Source organism: Palaemon carinicauda, chromosome 3, assembly GCF_036898095.1.
Source record: "Palaemon carinicauda isolate YSFRI2023 chromosome 3, ASM3689809v2, whole genome shotgun sequence".
Taxonomy (NCBI): domain Eukaryota; kingdom Metazoa; phylum Arthropoda; class Malacostraca; order Decapoda; family Palaemonidae; genus Palaemon; species Palaemon carinicauda.
The window spans coordinates 103,703,471-103,727,470 of NC_090727.1; the positions used below are offsets into that span (position 1 = coordinate 103,703,471).

At 36.1% G+C, this 24,000-nt stretch overlaps 2 protein-coding genes across 5 annotated transcripts in view; one reads left to right on the top strand and one right to left on the bottom strand.

Annotated features, from left to right (window-relative positions):
• The window catches only part of LOC137637794 (uncharacterized), a 379,868-nt gene that overhangs the window by 66,509 nt on the left and 289,359 nt on the right, over window positions 1-24,000 (bottom strand). The window lies entirely within an intron of this gene.
• LOC137638403 (uncharacterized) lies at window positions 7,357-13,680 on the top strand. Of its 4 annotated transcripts, none has more exons than XR_011044135.1 (2): window positions 7,357-13,454; window positions 13,550-13,680. XR_011044135.1 is itself a non-coding variant. In XM_068370452.1 (2 exons), exon 2 carries the CDS (start codon window positions 8,599-8,601, stop codon window positions 12,499-12,501), a length of 3,903 nt encoding a protein of 1,300 aa, XP_068226553.1. In that variant the 5' UTR covers window positions 7,357-8,088; window positions 8,184-8,598; the 3' UTR covers window positions 12,502-13,680. The 4 variants fall into 4 exon arrangements, 2 of the variants coding, with proteins under 2 accessions (XP_068226553.1, XP_068226554.1); XR_011044136.1 differs by having other exon boundaries at window positions 7,357-13,038; XM_068370452.1 differs by having other exon boundaries at window positions 7,357-8,088; window positions 8,184-13,680.

A 24,000-nucleotide genomic window follows, 5' to 3' on the forward strand; every position in this document is an offset into this window, starting at 1 on the left:
AGTGTTTACGTTCGGACAGGATAAGTTCTGGCAAAGAGCTCTTTTCAGCGGCCACCACAGAATGGTTTGACTTAGAGTTTGCTCCATTTCGGTGCTTTGATACTCTGGCTCGTTAAGCATAACTTTTACAGAAATACTATGAATAGGTAGATGTTCGGACTGCTGTATATATATCATCTGAAGGAAAGGAAGTTCTTTAGATCGATTTATTATTACATTTGAATCTGAAATCTCATTGGGTTTCTTGTTCTCTTTTGAATAAAGGTCAGGAATGAGGAAGAATGAATGAATGATTTAAAGTTTTCTGGCGTCCTGACATCGATGGTCATTGACCTCGGAATGAGTTAGATGATTAACAGCAGGTCGAATTCTAAATAAAGAGTTTTGAGAAAATAATCTTCCTTATATAATAAAGATGAAGTGTCTGGTTATGTATAAATAAATAAATAAATATATATATACACACACACACACACACACACATATATATATATATATATATATATATATATATATGTGTGTGTGTGTGTGTGTGTGTGTAAACATATACATATATATGTATATATATACACACACATATATATAATATATATATATATATATATATATATATATATATATATATATATATATGTATATATATATATATTATATATATATATATATATATATATATATATACATAGATACACACGCACACACACACACATATATATATATATATATATATATATATATATATATATATATATATAATGCCGTATATCATATTCACTCAGATAAAGATGTAAAATTAATAAAGACACGTGCGCCTTGTTTTTAAATGCATTAGAGACTTTTAATCTATTCCAATTTCTTTTCCATTGGCCACCTGGGAAAACTAGCCATAAAGGGAACTATATCCGGGATAATGACCGACGGAACTGCCCCACCTTTAAGACCTTAATCTATCCTCTGCTTCAGGGCTTCTCCAGATAAAATGACCGAAATATTTAAGAGTCGATGCGGAAAAATAAGCTCTCAGCTGCCACTTTCGTTTGGGAGCACTATAGCTGACCCTTTTCTCTTTTTCTTGGCTCGCCCATAAGTCAAAGCGGTCAAGCCAGGTGTGCTTTAAAGTGACCCAAAAGAACTGGCAACGCCACTAACGGGCTCCGAGTTTGCTCCTACAATGGTTTGACCCAATTCTATAGACCTTGGGTTTGACTATAGTGTAAGCGACCCATCGATATTGACGGCTAAATATCTACATACAGTAGGTAAACACACTCATGATCCCTCGGAAATATCATCATTAACGCCTCGGGTAGATTTTGCCAATCAACTCTATCTTGAGCTTCTCCATTCATCATCATCTACTTCATGCTTCATAGTCCTCAGCCATGTAGGCCTGGTGAACTAATCTCTCTTAGGGAGTGCGAAGAGCATGGCCAAACCATCTCCATCTACCCTTCACCATGATCTCATCCACATATGGTGCTCTACTGTAAGTAATCACTCTCATAGTTCCATTTCTAATCCAGTCCTGCCATTTAACTCCCAATATCCTTCTGAGAATTTTGTTCTCAAATCTACAAAATCTGTTGGATATTGTTTCTATATCATACCACGACTTTCTCTTTATTATATAGGGGAGATCAGAAAAAATCAAATCATCTTATACCTCTTGCGAGAAACCTTTCCCCTTTCATTTATGCTTTAGCAATACCCTCAAATTTGAAGTCTACTGTACAAGACCATAAATATAATTGACCAAAACGAATGGCAGACAAGTGACTGTAAATGATACTTGCATTTTTTAAACAGAAAATAACATATTCTACAAACTTACAAACGCCCTTTTTTATCACGAAAAACAAACATATCCGATAGCCCTGTGGAACAGATAATTAATCAACTTCTTCATTAGGTGGCTCTAAGGAAACTATTCTTCAAGACCCACGGTAGAGACACTCTACCAACAAATGCCACAACACCAAAGGAAAATAATAGTCTTCACACACAGGCTGGACTACCCAACTATTCAACATACTTGGACAAACTTCAGAGGCCAATCTTCAAACGATGTACTGAAGTCTTCCTTGTCCTTGATATATTGTAACTGTTGATTTGGTAATTTTCAACATATTCTGGTTGTGGGGGTCAATTGGAAACGTCCCTGCCCGGTCATCTGCCGGACTGGGGTTCGAGACATGCTCAAGCTCGATAGTTACTTGTAGTGTCTACAACCTTAAGGATGGGGGTTTGGGGGAGCCTATAGGTCTACCTGATGAGTAATCAGCATCCATCGCCTGGCCCTCCCTAGTTCTACCTTGGGTGAAGGGCTTGGGCGCTGATCATGTGTAAATAACATAAGATCAGTCTCTAGGACATTGTCCTGCCAGCAAGGTCATTGTCACTGTCCCTTGCCTCTGCCATTCATGGGTGGCCTTTAAACCAGATTTTGCGATGATGATTCATAAGTCTTTCTTATGTTCCAATTTCTGCCTAAGAAGGTATCCCAATATGATACGAGATTCCTTCCCAGTATATTTTGTTGTCACAATTATTTGCTATCCCTTTAATCTTTCACAAACGCATTTGATATTAACGGTATGGAATGTCGAAACGTCCGCTAGAACAGTCGATTGAATTAAGACATGTTTGGTTATTTTACTTTAACATTAAACATTGATGTTGACACCAGATAACAAAATAGGATATGGGCATTGTCATTCATTAGTATGTAAAAATATGCCAGATTAAGAAGCATTAAAAGCAAAATTACCATCGGAAATTAGCAATATAATAAAGATAACATAAATATATAAAGCCATCTATGAAGTATTCAAACCAACGAATATGACCCTGACATTCAAAATTGGGCATTTTTGAATCAGAAGTTAAACCTTTAAAAAAATCCCTGACAAATAAATATGTAAAAATTCATAAGACTTATTCTTATACCTCTCTTGAAAGTCATGTAAAACTCGCAAAAATATGTACTATTCACAAAAGAGTGAAGACAACTTTCTTCCAACTGCACTGGCGGATGCTACAAGTTTCAATGGTTGTAAAGATAAGGAACGTTCTTGAGCAGAGGTTCTTCAACTTTTTGACTCCCGCCCCCTTCTGCATTAAATTTTTTAATTAACATCACATATGAAAAAATAATAGGTATCATATGGCAACTCTGCTTGCGAGCCCCTTGGAAACTTTTAATACCTCCCAAAGGCCCACCCCTTATTAGATTCACTGTTCTGGAGCTTGGCTAACTTGAATGTTCATACCCTGTCGTATGATAGCACTTCACATCGCCATTTGATTCAGTTCAAATGTAAAATCTACTTTAAACATTTTCTGGACACGTAAGTCTAACAAAATGAAGCCTCTGTCTGCTATCAAGTCTCCTTCCTGCCACCTTACTTCTAATTGCAGCCTATAAATAACATATACGAAGACGCACCCAACGATATCTAAAATATTAAAACGTAAAAGTGGGAGATTCGCCATAACAGAAAATTTCCCTTTTGCTTCTACATTTGAAATTCTCTATTAACTGAATCAGTTAACATCATTACTATACTTGGTCATGATCAAGTAACCTTAACATATCACTATGTTATAACATTAAAGTAAATACACACGATCAAGTTCAATAACATATGTTGAAACCTGTGCATTCTATAATCATTCTGTTACCCTTCCAATAATAAGATGGGTTATTATGAAAAAATTTGGTAACATACCAAACAAACAGAAGTCACAGCATAGCCAGGGTCAAAAGGTCAACCCTGAACCATTTAATATGTAATGCTTGATAAACGAAAGTGAACATATAGGCTACCCTTGTTTGCTGACTTTAACGAGTTACTGGTATTTGGCGCCCCTCCTTCAAAAGGAAAGGTTGTTAATAGCATTATGATTTAAAGCCTCATTTGAAAACATCTAACATAACATTACCAATCAGAGAGAGAGAGAGAGAGAGAGAGAGAGAGAGAGAGAGAGAGAGAGAGAGAGAGATGCTATCTATAATTCCAAATACAGAAACTCAAACTGCGAGATAGAAAACATGACTTGTTCCATTTCTCCTTCAAAATCGAGTCCTTTGGACAATTAACTTTGATCACAAACAAACATTGATACTTTTTGGTTCCACTAAGGTCCAAAATAATAAACCTGACAAGTTCAACTGTTACTATTCCCCCGAAAACTTAACCAAGAATTCCAAGTCAGCGGTGGGGAAGGATAGTGCGAGACCTAAATAGATAAGAAGCAATGAGATTTTTTTATCTTTCTAATTAGAAAATCTCTATGCGCAAAACATTCTGCCCTGGCATGGAGGGTTTGAGAGACAGTTATATACATTTAGAAGACTAAGGAATTTCAAATGAAAATGAAAACATGACATCAAGTTTTACATTTTCACTTTCGTTTGTCGAAAGGGAAGAATACCAGAAACAAATCTGAATTGGACCAACAATTTTACCAATTTTGATAATCATTATAATTCTATTAATATTTTTTATTCTAATGATAATAATAATAATAATAATTCTAACAGTAATAAATCTAATATTAATGATAATTCTAATTTTTTAATACAACACATCATAAAAAGTTGATATTCCAAAACAATACATCAAAGCCTAATGGGCATTCAGAATGAAACTTTCAGGCTAAGAGTGAATCTCGAATAAGTTTCATGTCAAGTCCAAATAGTGTCACCAGAACACATTTCTATGCATAAATTTACTTATTAGATAAATGGGAGGAAAGCATCTAGTTTGGAAAAAGTTCAAAATTATATTAGAGAGAATTGCATGAATAATATCTATAATGGCAATAAATTAATGCTCTTAACACTATCAAATACAAAATGCCAACATAACTTCTTCACCCCATTACATTTTTACTTCAGGCTCCCCATATCCCGTAACCTTGATAATTAAATCTAATGCATAAACTCGTCCCTCTTAACAAGAAACAAATATCATCCAAACCAATTCACATTCTGCAACTTTTAGGTTATCGAAGATAAAGGGATGCCTCACTTCAATTCAGATTTTATATTAGTTACCCACAAAAGCTAATAATTACATGATTAAAAATGGAAGAAAATTAGAAAAAAGTAGAAAAGTGAGCAATTGAATTAGAAATAATAATAGTGAAACAGTGACAATACGAAATGAAAAACCATAAAAAACGAATAAAAAAGGTAGTCGGTGAAGCAGTAATGTTTCATAATGAGTTTTAAAGTAAAACGTGGATATATGAGCAAACACAGAGAGAGAGAGAGAGAGAGAGAGAGAGAGAGAGAGAGAGAGAGAGAGAGAGAGAGAGAGAGAGAGAGAGTTTTAATTCTCCCGATATCTGACCTTCCCAAACTCTTTCCTTTGATCTTGTTCAATACCTTCCCTGATGAACACCAACGCAAAAGTTGCCAGGAATAGTCACACACAAAACCACATCTGATAATGACACTTCAGCCTTTCATGACTGAAGCTTCTCTATCACATATTTTACAAAGACTTTTCGAATAATCCTAACACCTAAGACTTTCATGACATACAGTATGTTCTAGATATTCGGTGACTATCGTTTGTTATTTTGTAAAAAGAGAGACCACGAATATAAAAGGGTTTCTTATTTTATAAAAATAAAAACCACGAAAATAAAATGGTTTCTTATTTTGTAGAAGGAGAAACAACGAAAATAAAATGGTTTCTTATTTTGTAGAAAGAGAAACAACGAAAATAAAAAGGTTTCTTGTTTTGTAGGAAGAGAAACAACGAAAATAAAATGGTTTCTTATTTCGTAGTAAGAGAAACAACGAAAATAAAAGGGTTTCTTGTTTTGTAGGAAGAGAAACAACGAAAAAATAGGGTTTCTTATTTCATAGGAAGAGTAACAACGAAAATAAAAGGGTTTCTTTCTTCATAGAAAGAGAAACAACGAAATAAAAGGGTTTCTGGTTTTGTAGGAAGAGAAACAACGAAAACAAAAGGGTTTCTTTCTTCATAGAAAGAGAAACAACGAAAATTAAAGGGTTTCTGGTTTTGTAGGAAGAGAAACAATGAAAACAAGAGGGTTTCTTTCTTCATAGAAAGAGAAACAACGAAAATAAATGGGTTTCTGGTTTTTTAGGAAGAGAAACAACGAAAACAAAAGGGTTTCTTTCTTCATAGAAAGAGAAACAACGAAAATTAAAGGGTTTCTGGTTTTATAGGAAGAGAAACAATGAAAACAAGAGGGTTTCTTTCTTCATAGAAAGAGAAATAACGAAAATAAAAGGGTTTCTTGTTTTGTAGGAAGAGAAACAACGAAAACTAAAGGGTTTCTTATTCATCTTCACAAGTTTCAAGAACAATTGTACGAGACATACAGAAATCAAAGGATTATTAAAGGATTGTGAATACTGATGGCGATAAATGAAGAGAGAGAGAGAGAGAGAGAGAGAGAGAGAGAGAGAGAGAGAGAGAGAGAGAGAGAGAGAGAGAGAGATTGTGTGCTATTGCAACTTGTTGGTGGAGCATCGACCTAATTATCTTCCCTCAAATTGTGTGTTATTGCGGTTTATATTGAGCATATACGATTACACTAACTTTTACCTTAACTTAAATATAATGAAGTAATTAAGTACTATAATCACGAAAGGAGTAATGAAAGGACTTGATTGCAGTTAGTACTTTCGTCATTAATACGCCGAAAGTGCAAACTCCAGTCAAGTATATTCATTTCTCCTTTCGCAGCTATAGTATAAATATAAATATGTATTTACATATATACTGTTTATATATATATATATATATATATATATATATATATATATATATATATATATTTATATTTATATAAATATATATATATATATATATATATATATATATATATATAACTTGCAGAAAATGACAAACCTCTTAAAAGCTAAACAATCGCTGGCCTTTATAAAAAAAAAAAGGAAAAATACCGTTTGGGTCTACACCTCCATAAGCATCAATATCCATCAAGTGTCTTAATTTCATTGAACCGAAAAGCTAAACTAGTTGCAACAATGAGAGTAGAAGGACAGGATGATGGCGATGCAGCTAATGATATATATATATATATATATATATATATATATATATATATATATATATATATATATATATATATATATATATATATACATATATATATATATATGTGTGTGTGTGTAAATATATATATATATATATATATATATATATATATATATATATATATATATATATATATATATATATATATATATATATATATATATATATACATATCTACTGTACAAGATATTTCATATTTTCACATGGCGACAGGAAAGACTAGTAATTATTAAGAATTTGGTATTGCAATTGCCCTACTCTTGGTACCATCAAACTGTCTTTCCTGCCGTCCAGTCTTTAAAGATGGATAGTTTGCTAACTCCTCCTCCTTCCATATGCTTTACTCGAGCGAAAACGCCGACGAGGAGGCAGGCAGCCCGGCCGTCCGACAGTGTCAGAGACAGAGACACAGAGACCTCACTCACCTGGAAAGGTTTCCACATTTTTTGATTTGTCCGACATGCCTGTCTTAGGCTAAAGGCCTTTATTGGGATCCCTGGTCTACGTCACCCTCTTGTGAACATCTGCCAAAATCCATCTGCAACGCCTTTGTGCATGGTTCGACAATGGTGAGTACCAAGAATATATAGGGCTTATTTTTAAGGTTATCATTGCGAACTCTCATTGCCTTGTGTTGCCTATTTCAAGTTTTTCCTGTCTGTCATTTTTAACCTTATGAAGATTAGTAATAGATTTTTGTGGTCAATGTTTTATATATCGTATTCTCTTGTCCTTTCAGGTGATTTAGCTCTCGGACTAGTAACTCTAGCTTATTTATAAATTCACGTTCTTAACACTTGGGTAAGAGAATCGTCAAATACATTGTTTCGAATGGTTATATTTATGACGAATTGTCTCCCATATTACGACCGAGCAAATTTATATTAGGTTTACCGTTCATTTCAGGTTGGTGTTCGGTTTCGATGTATCGGCCCTTTTATTTCCTTCCTGATACTAATGTAAACCTCAGTTGCTCAATTGTAAGGTAATTTTAAGTGGGTTATTATTCCGATGGGTATATTCTTCTATATAAATGACCATGACTTTTAGATGCTAATCTTCTTGAATATTTCTTTACAGACAGCGAGCGAAGCAGAACGAAGGAAACGCCCTACGATTTACGTGAATTGCCTTGTTCTCCAACCAACTGTTTGTAACTCCGTTACTACGTTATTTTAAAGGCTTATTTATGTAATAAATATCATATTTAATTACATTTTTCCTTCCAACCTTTATTTACAAACCACAGATTTTTATGGCGTTCTGCTTATGGCGCCCAACGTGGGGCAACACAATGAAAGGTGCTTAATGATGGTGCAGATGATCCAGTAGAGAATTGACCACGACTGGGGCTCCCAATAGTCTCTCATATTTCTATTTGCAGGACTTTGACATTTTCCTTTCCAGGATATTAACATTTCATTTAAATAAATATATTTTTCCTTTTCAGAAAGTTAACATTTTATTATTTTGCATTTGTTATACGTTTGTTATAATGGCTAACTTACAGGTACTGATTGGACAACGAAAAGTCATTCGGAGAAAAGTCACCGAACAATTCAATAGGTCTGACACCTATTCTGCCCTTACACAAGAAGAAAAGTTAGCTATTAAAGGTCTTCTTGTTAATTATAGAAACAAGCTGTCAGAGCTAGATGATCATATCCTCTTGAAGAAATTTCCTGACGTATCTGATGAAGCAGAGTTAGAGCCAGAATTAACAAGTTGCCAGGATTATTTAGATAAAATTGAGTATTGTTTACCATTACTTGAGATTTCCAGGGGTAATAATGGTTCTAATATTCCCGACGTGGCCCGCAGTTTACTGAAACAGCCAACAGCTCCTCTTCCTAAGTTTACAAGCAAAGAAGGAGAAGATTTATTGAAATTTATAGCAGAATTTGAGGCTACAACTAATGTATTTCAGTATCCTGATAGAGATTTACTTTTATTGCTGAAGCAACAGATAGACGGTCGAGCAAAGACTTTATTATGTTCTCTGGAAGCTGACAAACAGCGTTATGTAGATGCCAAAGAATTATTGATTTCCGCCTTTGCTTCTAAGGAGGTTTGTAAAAACAATACAATTAGGAAAATTACGGAGTTAAGTCTAAGAGAGGGTGATGACCCCTTCACATTTATTTCCATCCTCCGATCAGTATGTGAAGCAGTCAAGACTTTTAACATTGGAGCGGATGAATTTGTCAGATATTTTGCTTGGCACGGCTTAAATGGTCGCTTTCAGCGTCATTTTATAAATATTACAGGAAAAACTCATCCTTCCTTAAATGACATTTTTTCACATTTCTTTGCAGCTTGCGAAAGGTACGAAAGTGACGGGAAAGGTGTTGAAAGCTTGAAATGTAAAGCTTCACGTGTCAAAACATTAACACTCCCTCTTCCTAAAGAGAGTACTACCAGCATGGCTGCGGAAGCAGTAACATATGATAAAGACAGGTCTTCGCCTCAGTGTTCCTTGTGTTCTGCGGTTGGAAATACTGATAAATTTCACTTTATCCATAAGTGCCCTAATTTTCTTTCTCCTACAGATAAAGTGCATATTTTAAAATCTAGAAATGGATGTGTAAAATGCGGCCAGTTTAATCATGTTTCCGGTAAGTGTCGTTTTAAATTCAAAAGACGCTGTTCAAATTGTAACAGCTGGCATATGACTTACCTATGTGATAGGAGTCAGTCACCAGACAGAGACTCTAACAATATTAATAACTGCAAATCCAAGGTGGAAACTTCTTCTCAAATAAGCAGCGGTGTTGCCGTCCTTCCTACTTGTCATGGTGATTCCATTTTACCCACCTTTTCATTTAAAGTTGGGGGGACTGTTTACAGAGGACTGAAGGACAGTGGTTCGCAGAGCACGTTTGTCACTAAGAAATTGGCGGAGGAGAATAATCTTAAAATCATTAACTCTAAAGTAAAGCTAACAGTTAATGGGTTTAATGGTAACAAAGAGTATTTTACTGAAATTGTTGAAGTTCCTGTTACGATCGGAGATAAATCCTTTATAATTTATTGCTTGGTTGTACCAAACATTAATGTAGCATTGAAATTACCTCTGCTTGGTAGATTAGTTGATAAATTTCAGGCACAAGGTGTTAAATTAGCTGATCAATTCCTTAATAAATTTTCTCATGAAATTGATAATGTTCAGCTCATTTTAGGTACAGACTTCGCTTATTGTATTGCAGGTACAGATACAGTTTTTGGAGGAATAAATTCATCGATGTATACCGAGTGTCATGCAGGTATTTTGCTGTCTGGTAGCATTGACTTAATGATTAAGAATATTGACAATTTAGCTGATACGAGAGTGCAAACATCGGTTGTTAGTAACCCATTTGAGTATAGTTCTTCTATTCATATCCAGAGTAGTTCCTTTTTGCTGAACTCTAAAGTTGATATTTTTGCCGATGACGTTAATAATAACTTTGAGGTAAACTGTTCATTTTCTGTAATAAATGAAAGAGGTATGCTTATGGAGAAACCACTGCAACAGGCCACTGATCAACTTCTAGAGTCTGAATGTAATTATTATTTAAATTACGATCAGAATTTCTACAATGATGAAAGTATTGAACTTAACAACCAGTTGCAAACTTCTTGCTTTTTTTCAGGACCACATTTAAGTATAAATGAAGTTCCAGAATTGTCAAGTACTAGACAAGCATTTGAGATGCCCACTGAGGTTCAAGCAACTCCTTCCACAGCTCGGGTTATTGAAGTTGCTAACAATCTTATTGATATTAATAATTATTCCAATTTCAGGAAACTTGTATTGATTTTTCGCAATATTTTCTTAGTGGTGCACAAGTGGAAGCTGAAAGCGAAAATTGCTTGCTCACCAGTCGCTAATTACTTTTCCCAGGCTATAAATTACTTGTTAAACAATGAACAAAGAAAGCATTATCCTGAGGTATATTCTTACCTACAGCATGGTCTTAATTCCAGAAAAGACATTCCTCCTATTATAACGCAACTTAATGTATTTTCAGATTCACAGGGTCTTCTGAGAGTTAAGAGTAAATTCAAAAAATGGAATTATGGCTTAAGTGGAAATTACCCTTTATTATTGCACCCAGACAGTCATTTGACCAAACTAATTATTTGGGATGCACACCTCAAATTATTACATTCAGGATGTTATTCTGTATTAACAGAGCTCAGAAAGCATTATTACATCCCTAAACATTTCTCAGTTGTGAAAAAGGCTCTTAAACAGTGTGTTCATTGTCGTAGGTTTAATAATCGTTACATAAGGTTAAATCAGAACTTTTACAGAGACTTCAGAGCAGATCCTCCTACGGTTCCTTTTTCTAACATATTTATGGATTATCTAGGACCCTTCAATACGAAGGATGGAAAAGAGACCCGTAAGGTTTGGTTACTATGTATCACCTGTACTTGGTCTAGGGCAGTTAACCTCAAAATTTGCAGGAGTTTGAATGTTGCAGAATTTTTAAGAGCATTTCAGCTACACTGCTTTGAGTACGGGATTCCTCAACTTTGTATTAGTGATCTTGGGACTCAGTTGGTGGCAGGAGGTAATACCATAACTTCCTTCATTAGTGACCCTCAGACGCAATTATATTTTGAGGAAAATAATGTAAAACCCCTCTCCTTTCGGCAATATTTCAAAGGCTGCAGTGAATTGGGATCATTAGTAGAAGTCTGTGTAAAAATGGTCAAAAGATTAATGTTTGGAGCAATTAAGAATTTTATATTGACGTATGTAGACTTTGAATTTCTTGTCTGTAATATTGTGCATCTCATTAATCGACGACCTATAGCCTTCAAAGAAGCTGTTCGTGCTGAGACTGACAATGTGCCCGAACCAATAACACCGGAACAGCTCGTGCGAGGCTATGAATTGACTTCTCTAAACCTTATCCCTAATCTTCAACCTCTTTCAGTTGAAGATCCAGAATTTTACCCTGATAATCAAGCTATTTCTCAGAATTACGTAAAGTTGTGTAAAATTAGGCAGACTTTAATAGAGACCTATCATAATGAATTTCTAGGTACTCTGATTCAGCAAGCAGTTGACAGGAAGGGGCGGTATCGACCCGTTACTCATAAATTACTGAAGGTTGGCGATGTTGTATTAATTAAGGAGGAACATACCAAAAGGAATAATTATCCTCTAGGCATAATTTTGGAAGTTTTTAAGAATGATTTGGGTGAAGTTACCCATGCTGTTATTAAGAAGGGAAAAACAGGCCAGACATCAAGGTTGCATGTAAATAATATTATTCCAATACTAGAAAACACAGGAAGTACCAATTCAGCTACTCCTGATGTTTGTAATTCTGTTACTTCGTCTTTAAGGCCCAAAAGAAAGGCTGCTATATTAAGCCAAGAAAGGACAAGACAGATGCTTTAATCTTTATTCAGTATTTGTATTTTCTTGTATTTAATTTAATTATTTTTACATTTCTTAAATGTATTTTTTCTTACAATTGTCCTGTTATATATGTTTCAGGATGGAATTTTTTCATTTCTGAAAAAATCCCATCTTCGCCCCTGGACTGTACAAGATATTTCATATTTTCACATGGCGACAGGAAAGACTAGTAATTATTAAGAATTTGGTATTTCAATTGCCCTACTCTTGGTACCATCAAACTGTCTTTCCTGCCGTCCAGTCTTTAAAGATGGATAGTTTGCTAACTCCTCCTCCTTCCATATGCTTTACTCGAGCGAAAACGCCGACGAGGAGGCAGGCAGCCCGGCCGTCCGACAGTGTCAGAGACCGAGACACAGAGACCTCACTCACCTGGAAAGGTTTCCACATTTTTTGATTTGTCCGACATGCCTGTCTTAGGCTAAAGGCCTTTATTGGGATCCCTGGTCTACGTCACCCTCTTGTGAACATCTGCCAAAATCCATCTGCAACGCCTTTGTGCATGGTTCGACAATGGTGAGTACCAAGAATATATAGGGCTTATTTTTAAGGTTATCATTGCGAACTCTCATTGCCTTGTGTTGCCTATTTCAAGTTTTTCCTGTCTGTCATTTTTAACCTTATGAAGATTAGTAATAGATTTTTGTGGTCAATGTTTTATATATCGTATTCTCTTGTCCTTTCAGGTGATTTAGCTCTCGGACTAGTAACTCTAGCTTATTTATAAATTCACGTTCTTAACACTTGGGTAAGAGAATCGTCAAATACATTGTTTCGAATGGTTATATTTATGACGAATTGTCTCCCATATTACGACCGAGCAAATTTATATTAGGTTTACCGTTCATTTCAGGTTGGTGTTCGGTTTCGATGTATCGGCCCTTTTATTTCCTTCCTGATACTAATGTAAACCTCAGTTGCTCAATTGTAAGGTAATTTTAAGTGGGTTATTATTCCGATGGGTATATTCTTCTATATAAATGACCATGACTTTTAGATGCTAATCTTCTTGAATATTTCTTTACAGACAGCGAGCGAAGCAGAACGAAGGAAACGCCCTACGATTTACGTGAATTGCCTTGTTCTCCAACCAACTGTTTGTAACTCCGTTACTACGTTATTTTAAAGGCTTATTTATGTAATAAATATCATATTTAATTACATTTTTCCTTCCAACCTTTATTTACAAACCACAGATTTTTATGGTGTTCTGCTTATCTACAGTGTGTATACATATATATCTATATATATCTATATATACACACACACACACACACACACACACACACATATATATATATATATATATATATATATATATATATATATATATATATATATATATATATATATATATATATATATATATATACATATATAACTATATATATATCGATATATACATATATATGTATATATCTATTTCTTTATATATATATACTGTATATATCTATCTATCTATCTTATATATATATATATATATATATATATATATATATATATATATATATATATATATATATATATATATATATAAAGCATATGTGTGCGTGTGCAAGTGCGTGTGTAGGTTGAAGACCAAACTCGAACTAGAGCTACGAAGGAATCCTGGACATATCTTCGTGCTCTTTTCCAAGTCTTCATTCACCTCCATTTTTTACATTCATTTTCATTTAAAATTTTCTCTAAAGTTGTGATAACAATAATGGAAATATCTGAAGACTATAGCAATCCTAAACACAACTCTTCGAATCGTTTTGAAAATCAGGATCCTTCCAAATGTCTAGGGCGGAAAAGATGATTCTTACGCTGAAACGAATTTATCTTCAAAGATTTCCCTTATTTTCCTTCGTTTACTTTGCTCCTTTTTCGTAGTTTTATCAGATTGGAGAGAGAGAGAGAGAGAGAGAGAGAGAGAGAGAGAGAGAGAGAGAGAGAGAGAGAGAGAGAGAGAGAGAGAGAGAGAGAGAATGTATGCGTCAAAAGTATGAAATTCTTCTAGCGAGAGAGAGAGAGGGAGGATGCAATTCTTCTCTGAAGAGCTCCAGAAGACAAATGATAATTTGAAACCGATTGGCGAATGTACCGGAATTCCATATTTCTTCTCACAGAGTCTAAGGACCTTTTGGAGCCCTGACAAGAATCCATTCAACTTTCCTACTAATAACAAAATACAACTTCCAGTCGAACATGAAGTTGGAGGAACTCGAGCGATAGCAACTAAGGAATTCTTGACAAAATTTCTCAACCTTTTCCAAGTCATCATTTATCTCCGTTCACTCTCTATTAGTTCTGTCCATCTTCATTTTAAATTTTCTATATAGTAGTCATAATAATTATTGAAACAATACCTAACTCCCCTCTTCGATTCGTGTTGAAGATCAGGAATCTTCTAAATGTCTTCGGCGGGAAAGATTATTCTTACGCTGAAACGAATTTGTTCTCTTCCAAGCTTTCCCTTTTTCCTTCGTTTATTTTGCTCCTTTTTCAGAGTACTATCAGATTGAAAAGAGAGAGAGAGAGAGAGAGAGAGAGAGAGAGAGAGAGAGAGAGAGAGAGAGAGAGAGAGAGAGAGAGAGAGAAAATACGTATGCGTCGAAAGAATGAATTTCTCCTCTGAAGACTTTCTAAAAATACATCGGGAGCTCCATAATCAGCATTCTCTTATGAAGACGTATTCGTCATTTTTTTTTCTTAAAACTAACCCTGATACAGGAACTCTATATCATTGGCCTGGCTGGGCTTCACCCTTCCCGGTGGGAAGGGAGGGCTCCCCGGCCCCCACCGGCGCTGATCCGGCTTTCCCCACCTCCCCACCCCCCCCGCTGGCGCTAGGCTGGCTTCCCCCACCCCCCAACCGGCGCTGGTCCGGCTTCCCTGCCCCCCCCCCCCCTCCCCCCGGCCTGGCGCTGGTCCGGCTTCCCCCACCCCCGCCGGTGGACCAGCTACCCCCCCCCCACCGGCTTCCGCAACCCCCGCCGGTGGACCAGCTTCCCCCACCCCCGCCGGTGGACCAGCTTTCCCCCCCCCCCCCCCACCGGCTTTCCCCACCCCCGCCGGTTGACCAGCTTCCCCCCCTCCCCCACCGGCTTTCCCCCCGCCCCCCGCCGGTGCTGTGCGGATTTCCCTCCCCCCCCCCGCCGGTGCTGTGTGGCTCCCCCCCCCTGGTGGCGCTGGGCCAGCTTTCCCCCCCCCCCGCTGGCACTGGACCGGTTTCCCCCCCACCCCCGCTGGCGCTGGGCTGGTTTCCCCCCCCCCCACCGTCCCCCCCCCCCCCTGCTGGTGCTGGGCCAGCTCCCCCCTAACCAGCGCTGGGCCGGCTTTCCCCCCCCCCCCCCCCCCCGGCCGGCGCATTCCCAAACCATCCCCATCTCCATTCATCATGACCTCATCCTCATACGGAACTCGAGCAATCTCTCTTATAATTTCATTTCGAATCCTGTCCTGCCATTTAACTCCTAATATATAACGAACTATAAAAACGGGAATTCCGAAAGTAAGATATTCTAAAATTTCTGAGTTAAAAACTACCTGGATTAAACCCTTCAAAAGATGCCAGTAAAACTAACCTCAAACTTTACGCACGATTTGTAAAAACAAACAACAACAACAACAGAAATCTCGAAAGTGAGGTATTCTAAACTTACAGACACTAGAAATCACTCATAATAAAAATAAACAGAAATAAAACCAACCTCAAACTTTACACACGAAAAATAGAAAAATAAAAACTACAGAAATGTCGTAAGTGAGGTATTCCAAACTTACAGACAGTGAATACCAAATTAATGAAATCACTGAAAATGAAAATAAACAAATATAAAACCAACCTGAAGGCAAAAATAAAAGTTAGGTATTCCAAACTTTCAGACAATAAAAACCAACTCGATCAAACCGCTCAAAAAAAAAAAAAAAATAAATAAATAAATATTACACATGGAAAATAAAAAAAATAATACGAGTATCAATTTCCTAATTCCCAATTAAGATATGCAAAATCTCAGACGGATTTTCTCGTCCTAAGGAATTGACTTCGACTGGAGATGATGACTTCCCAAAGAAGGAGTTCGGGGAGAGGAGTGGATGGAGAAGGGGGGGGGGGGGTGGGGCAGACTAAGGGAAGGGATAGTAGTTACCTCTTGGTAGCAATGGACGCGCCGATGCCGATTTTAATGTTGAAATTATGAATAAGATATATGAGTTATTGGAAGTGATACGCAGAGACGTTCTTAGAGAGAGAGAGAGAGAGAGAGAGAGAGAGAGAGAGAGAGGGGGGGGAGGGCTACTGGCATGATATATAACGTAAAACAATTACTGTCATATCTGAGGTTTGGTCATTTTCATCACCACGCTGGCCAGTGCAGATGGATGATGGTGGGAGATTTTTGTCTAATCGCTCACAGAAAACTAACCTAGTATGGGTGGCCCTAACTATTACAACTTTGCTGATTATGGCGACGCACAAGCCCTTTCACCACGTTAAGGTATCCCTATTGAGAAATTTTATATATATATATATATATATATATATATATATATATATATATATATATATATATACATACATATATATATATATATATATATATATATATATATATATATATATATATATATATATATATATATATATAAAATGTGTGTGTTTGTGTTTGTTTGTAACACCATTAAAGATTTCAGGACACCCCCTGCTCAATACCGTGATTGCATTCATTAAAGCAATGTGACAATAATTCCCAATCAAAAATTTCTTCGAGAAAGGAAACCAGTTTCTCTTTATCGGAGGCCACTGTCTTGAATGGGAGATTCAATTCATCGGAATAATTAAATGAATCGCTGGTAAGGTACATTCGACAAATTAGTCAAATTCATGACAGTTATTAAATTGGACTCAGGATGGGAAAATATATTTAAGACAAGGACACAGACACAGACACAGACACATACACATACATATGTATATATACATATATATATATATATATATATATATATATATATATATATATATATATATATATATATATATATATATATATATATATGTATATATATATGGTCCTTTGGCATGTTAATTTACGTTTGCAATTAATAAACAATGTCTTAGTGGTGTCCAAAAGTCGAAGATAGTTTCTCTCTGAACAGACTGTACTCCAGATGGTTTTGAAAATAACAGTAAAATAGCATTTACATTTCTTCATTTATTAGTTGGTGTCAAGACGTGTTTCGAATCACATCGTGACTCTTCTTCAGGACTATATTTGGTTGAGTGATGGAATCACACTTTAATATAAAGCCTATATTGTGGAGAAATTTTTTGATGATGCCCCTAACGAAAATGGGTAATGCATCTCTGCTGAGTCATCAGCAGCCATTGCCTGGCCCTCTGTTTTCCTAGCTTGCATGGAGAGGGGGCCTGGGAGCTGATCATATGTATATATAGTCAGTCTCTAGGGCATTATCCTGCTTGCTAGAGCAATGTCACTGTCCCTTGCCTCTGCCATTCATGAGTGGCCTTTAAACCTCTTAGGTCACGTGGCCGTAAAACCTCGATGCCGTGACCTTAGTTCACCCGATAGGAAAATAGCCCAGTGAGGAAAGGAAATAAGGAGATGAATAAACTACAAGAGAAGTAATTAACCATTAAAATGAAAAACTTGAGAACAGTAACAATATTGAAATAGAAATTTCATATATAAACTATTAAAACTTCAAAAAAAAAGAAAAAAAAAGAAAAATAAGATAGAATAGTGCGCCCGAGTGTACCCTCAAGGAAGAGAACTCTAACCCAAGACAGTGGAAGACCATGGTACAGAGGCTATGGCACTACACAAGACTAGAAAACAATGGTTTGATTTTGGAGTGTCCTTTCCCTAGAAGAGCTGATTACCATAGCTGAAGATTCTTTTCTACCATAACCAAGAGGAAAGTAGCCACTGAACGATTACAGTACAGTGTTGTTAGGTGACAGTAAGTGGTAGTGCTAGAGTGTGGACGTGTTGTGTCGAGCAGCTCTGCTATTGATGCCCTGAGTCATGTTTTAGCTTTGTGTTTCCCGCTTAGAATATTATTGAAAAGATATTAGTTAGTCTTATGGAGAAAGCTAAGTGCTAAGAAACAGTACACTCTGTCTGCTCCTAACTATATCTGCTTCAAATGTAATTAAATGGATGGAGATCGGAAAAAAATGGATAGTATGTGAATGCAAAAGACTCTGCCATAAGAGATGTGTGCATATAGTGACAACCATCAGTGAGATTGACCAGAATAACCTAGATTGGTTATGCCCTTACTGCGTACGTGATGCCAGATGAAACAATTTAGTAATATCAAAATCAAAGGAAGATGTAAACATGAGTAATCTGGCCCTAAACGAACAAGATGTGAAAATAAATGACTTGGAAAACAAACTTGCGAACCTTAGCGCAAAGGCAGAAAATTCCACCCAGACCACTGACCTCACTGAGAAAGTTAACATTCTTGCCATGAAAATGGAATCAATGAAAGCAACACTTCAAACATTGATAGACCCAAAACCGTAGAAACCGACATTTGCTGACAAAATTAAGGAAAAAAAAATTGATAATTATATCAACTAATACAACAACAAAAATTACTGAAAGAAAAAGTGAGGTTGAACAAGCACTTAGAGACATTTCTATACTTAACACCAGGTCAACTACGAATGGAAATGTTGTTGTAAACTTTGCAAACAATATGATCAGAGAAGAGGCAGCAAACAAAATTCAGACATTGGTGGCTGTCACTGAAACGAGAAAAATCGGAAAACTAAAACCCAAAATAATGATATGCAATGTATACAATGATGAAGATGATGTAGTAAATGCTTTGATTCAAAGAAATCGCTTCCTGGACCAAATTCAAAATATATAAGATAAGATAAGTGTAGCCCTGAAGAAAAATGCCGGGTGGGGGTGGGGGGGTTGGGGGTTGGCCAAGACCACCCACCATGTGCTGAAATGTGATCCTAAAGTTCGGAGATATAATTGGGTACAGATTTCATGTCCAAGACCAGTGATGCTTAATAATGAAATGGAATAAATTGTTTGTTGGATTTTACCCAACGTATTTTATCTGATCGGCTAATTTTACCGTGTAGTCAGTTCCTTTGACAACATTGACGTTCATTCATTTCATAAAAAAGTGAGCTTTTATCCAGCGTTTTATATTTATCTAAATTATGTTTATTGTTAATTAATGATCGCAATTGTAGCATTTGTTTGTTCACCTGGTGTCTTTGTTTGGAAGTAATTTTTAGAAATAGTTATCCCGCTTTGTTAGGTCTGTTCTTAAAGTAATGGGAACACCAAAGTGGAAGGTTTCTCTTTTATAGTATGATACTCAGCCATTATGGTACCTTCCTCTCTCTCTCTCTCTCTCTCTCTCTCTCTCTCTCTCTCTCTCTCTCTCTCTCTCTCTCCCTCTCTCTCTCTCTCTCTCTCTCTCTCTCTTAAAAGTTATTTTTTCATCATTTACCTTTCCCATTTGTTGCATTTATGGTTTTATTGTTTCTGGTGAGTTCGTTCTTCTAAATCACATCCAGCATTTCTCTCTATTATACTTTTGAGATTGTCATAGATCTTATATGTATTGACTAATTATCAAGTTTTTTTAATGTAGGCTACAGTTTATGGGCATGAGTATTCCAGGGCCTTTTCATGGGAGAGACAATAATCATGAGCCAAAATTTAAGGATATAGATTTAGTTTTAAATACTAGTTTGTTTAGCTGGTAAATTGATAGAATAAATTTTTCACAGGATGTTCAGGTTCCTTAGCAACAGTTTTTGTTTTTTGTAAAAATTAGCATTAAGCCCTTAAGAGACGAAATATGCCAACGCCAATCATTCCCTCTCAGACTAAGAGTCATATGAAGTTGTCTTACAACTAACTGTTGGGTAACATTATAAACAGTTAGGCTGACTGAATTTGACGGATTCTCTTACAAAATATTTTTTGAGCACAGTTTTCATTACAGTTAGAGTGGCTGAATTTGACAGATTCACTTATAAAACATATTTTATGTGTTCAGATTTCAAGACAGGTAGATTGACTGAATTTAACATTGAGCTTACAAAACTTTTTTTTCTTCAAAATTCAGATTTCAAGACAGTTAGATTAACTGAATATAACAGTTTAGATTTCATCAGGGGGAAGGTAAACGTTCACCTTCAATGTAAGTGCTGCGATGACTGGCATGTTTAGAAATGTAAAATCTTCTACAGAAAAATGTGAAAGCATCCACTGAAAAACCTCATATGCGAGTGATCAGGTCAAAGGCATTTGATCGAAAGCCGCCGTTTGCTGTAGATGAGGACTCGGATGGGTTGTGTATATTTCACTTGAAAGGTCATCTCCCCAAGTAAAAAGATAGGTTCCCTTTGCTGGTGACATCAGATGATTTTCTAGTTGTCGAGAGAGAGAGAGAGAGAGAGAGAGAGAGAGAGAGAGAGAGAGAGAGAGAGAGACGAGGCCTACATTATCTGGTAGATGCGAGTAAGAAGGAAGAGGAAATATGAATGGTAAGTGTTTGGAATACGGAAATGGTTGGAGATGGGAATCGGGATGCTGTGATGAAGCGAATACTGTTATTTCACTCGGCTGCCATGTTTACTTCATTGGGGTCGTGGTGGACTATTGGAAATGTCCTTGCCTTGTTGATTGCCGGTCTGGGGTTCGAGTTCCACTCAAGCTCGATAGTTTCTTTAAGAGTTTTCAACCTCAACATCGTTTTGTGGTGTTGGGTGCCTATAGGTCTACTTGCTGAGTCATCGGCATCCATTGTCTGGCCCTCCCTGGTCCTAGGTAGGGTGTTACCCAGCTAGCTAAGGTATTGTCACTATTCCTTGTCTATTCCATTCATGAGTGACTTTTAAACCTTAGGTTGGAAAGATAGTTTTTATGTTCAGAATGGCACATCAAGTTATATGTTTTGCATAGGCGAATGTTAATCTCGCCACATGCCTCTGTTGTATAATTATTATCTTGTTTTATGTTGTACAGACATTTTGGAGCTAATTCTTGGTGTAATATAAATGTTATGATTCAAAAAGAGAATATAGATGCTGATTTTCTTTTATAGCCTTTTCTGGTCACGTAGTCTTTACTTCGGTGAATACCATTCCTCTTTTCGATTCAGGTAATTAATTAAAAAAGAAATATAGAGGATCCTATAGATTTGGAATGGAAATGGTTGGAGCTAAAATTGGAATATGTTACATCGTTCCCTCTTCTGCTCTAACTTTCTTTTCTTCTAACCATTGCCATGACTGATCCTGGTCTTCTTTCCTTTCGTCGTTAATCAATTAATTATAGACAAGTTACGTCATATAAGTGTAAACATTCAATCTTGGTAAGGATAGGAGAGACTTTTTAGCTATGGTATGAAGCTCTTCTAGGAGGACACTCGAAATCAAACCATTGTTCTCTAGTCTTGGTTGGATAGTGCTACAGCCTCAGTACCATGGTCTTCCGTTGTCTTGGGTTAAAGTTCCCTTCCTTGAGGGTACACTAGGCCACACTATTCTATCTTATTTCTCTTCTGCTTTTTTTTTTTCAAGTATTTTTTTTTTATAATTTATGTAGGAAATATGTGTTCTAATATTGTTACTGTTCTTAAAAAATTGCATTTTCCTTATTTCCTTTCCTCACTGGGCTATTTTCCCTGTTGCAGCCCCTTGGGCTTATAGTATCCTGCTTTTCCAACTAGGGTTGTAGCTTAGCAATATATATATATATATATATATATATATATATATGCTAAACGTTGGAGGAAGGAAAATTATTAGATGGCAAACAAAAAAGTCAGTATTTTATCACAATTATTTGTTATGATAAACAAATCAACGTTTCCTCGCAAAGAATAAAAGGAAAAATAGATTTTTTTTATCACAATTATTTGTTATGATAAACAAAACGTTATCCGAGAAAAATGTTTCGTGATGCACTGGGTTCACCTTTCAATTTTAACGCTTTTCGTTATGTACTGTAAACTTTTTTCTTTGAGACGCATCCAAAGGGGCTTGTGTGCATATATGGTTTCAACTCTCAAAGCCCTTGCTAGAGGGTATCTGGAATCACGAACAGACTGTGGTTAACACCATCCTATCCAATAGGAGACACGAAGACCCCCCCCCCCCCTGAAGGCTCCTCTATTGATTGCATCGTTATGTTGCTCGCTTGGTCAGCCATAAACTATATACTGAGAGGAACCTTGTCGCAGTGAATTTGTAGTTTCCGATTAATTACACTGAAAATTTCTAGTTTATTTAATTAGTTGATCAGAATCTAAATATATTTTTAAATGGTGTGACACGGTGTGTTTTATGCTTCTTTTTTATTTATTATTTTTCAGTAAGCTTCATGTTTGCTCAATATTTCCGAATTTTCTTAATACCAAGAATAACAACGACAACAATAACAGTGACATGTATTTTTATGCCATTTGATTAGTTTGGTGAAGGTGATCGGCATCCATAGATATAAATATTGTTTATGATAATGATAAGAACTAATTATTATTATTATTATTATTATTATTATTATTATTATTATTATTATTGTTGTTGTTGTTGTTGTTGTTGCCGCGTCGTCAAAGCGAAAACACAGAATCCGATCCAAAAAGACTGTAGGATATACGAGATTGAAATAGATCCTATTGGCGGGACTGGAACAATAGATCTCTTGGATCAAGGGATAACGACTACCAAAGGTTTGAAATGTTATGGTCAAAGGAGTTCGATACCAAACACAATGAGGAAGTTAACAGTTAAAATCTTGGATATTGGAAGATTTTCAGAGTTGCTCCGTGATGGTTTTGGTTTTTTTCATGATGTGGAGGATTTATTTTTGCTTTATTTTTATTTTTGTTTTTGCCAAATCCTGAGAGAGAGAGAGAGAGAGAGAGAGAGAGAGAGAGAGAGAGAGAGAGAGAGAGATTGTGTTAGTGAGCGAAAGTAGTTAGTGTATCGATCGTTTGTGGTGTGAAAGACTGTTGGTATAAATGAGATTGTTTGTTATGTTTTTAGCTAGGTTACGACAGTGGTGAATGTCTTGAGTGAATGCTTATTTTGATTTTGACTGCAGCTAGAAGCTGTTGTGAATGCTGGATTAATATTTTTTTGACCAGCGTGGAAGTGATTTTTTTATATTCTGAGTAAGTACAGTTTTGTTTATCTTTGCTTGTCGTGATTGTGAATGATAGGAACAATTTATTATTTATCTTTGATTTAAGTGCGATAGTTCAGTTAGCTAGAAGTGTTCGTAAGTGTTTTTCTTTTTTATTTTGGCAGGCCGTGATTCCTCCTTTGGAGAGATTTTCTTTGAATGTGACAGTGATTGATGACGACTTGGCTATAATAAGGAACTTGGCACGACTGCTTGGATTTGGATAATTGTTGATGACCTGGCCTGTAATTAATTGTGTTAGACTGCTCATTTGGATTGACCAAGCGTTGAT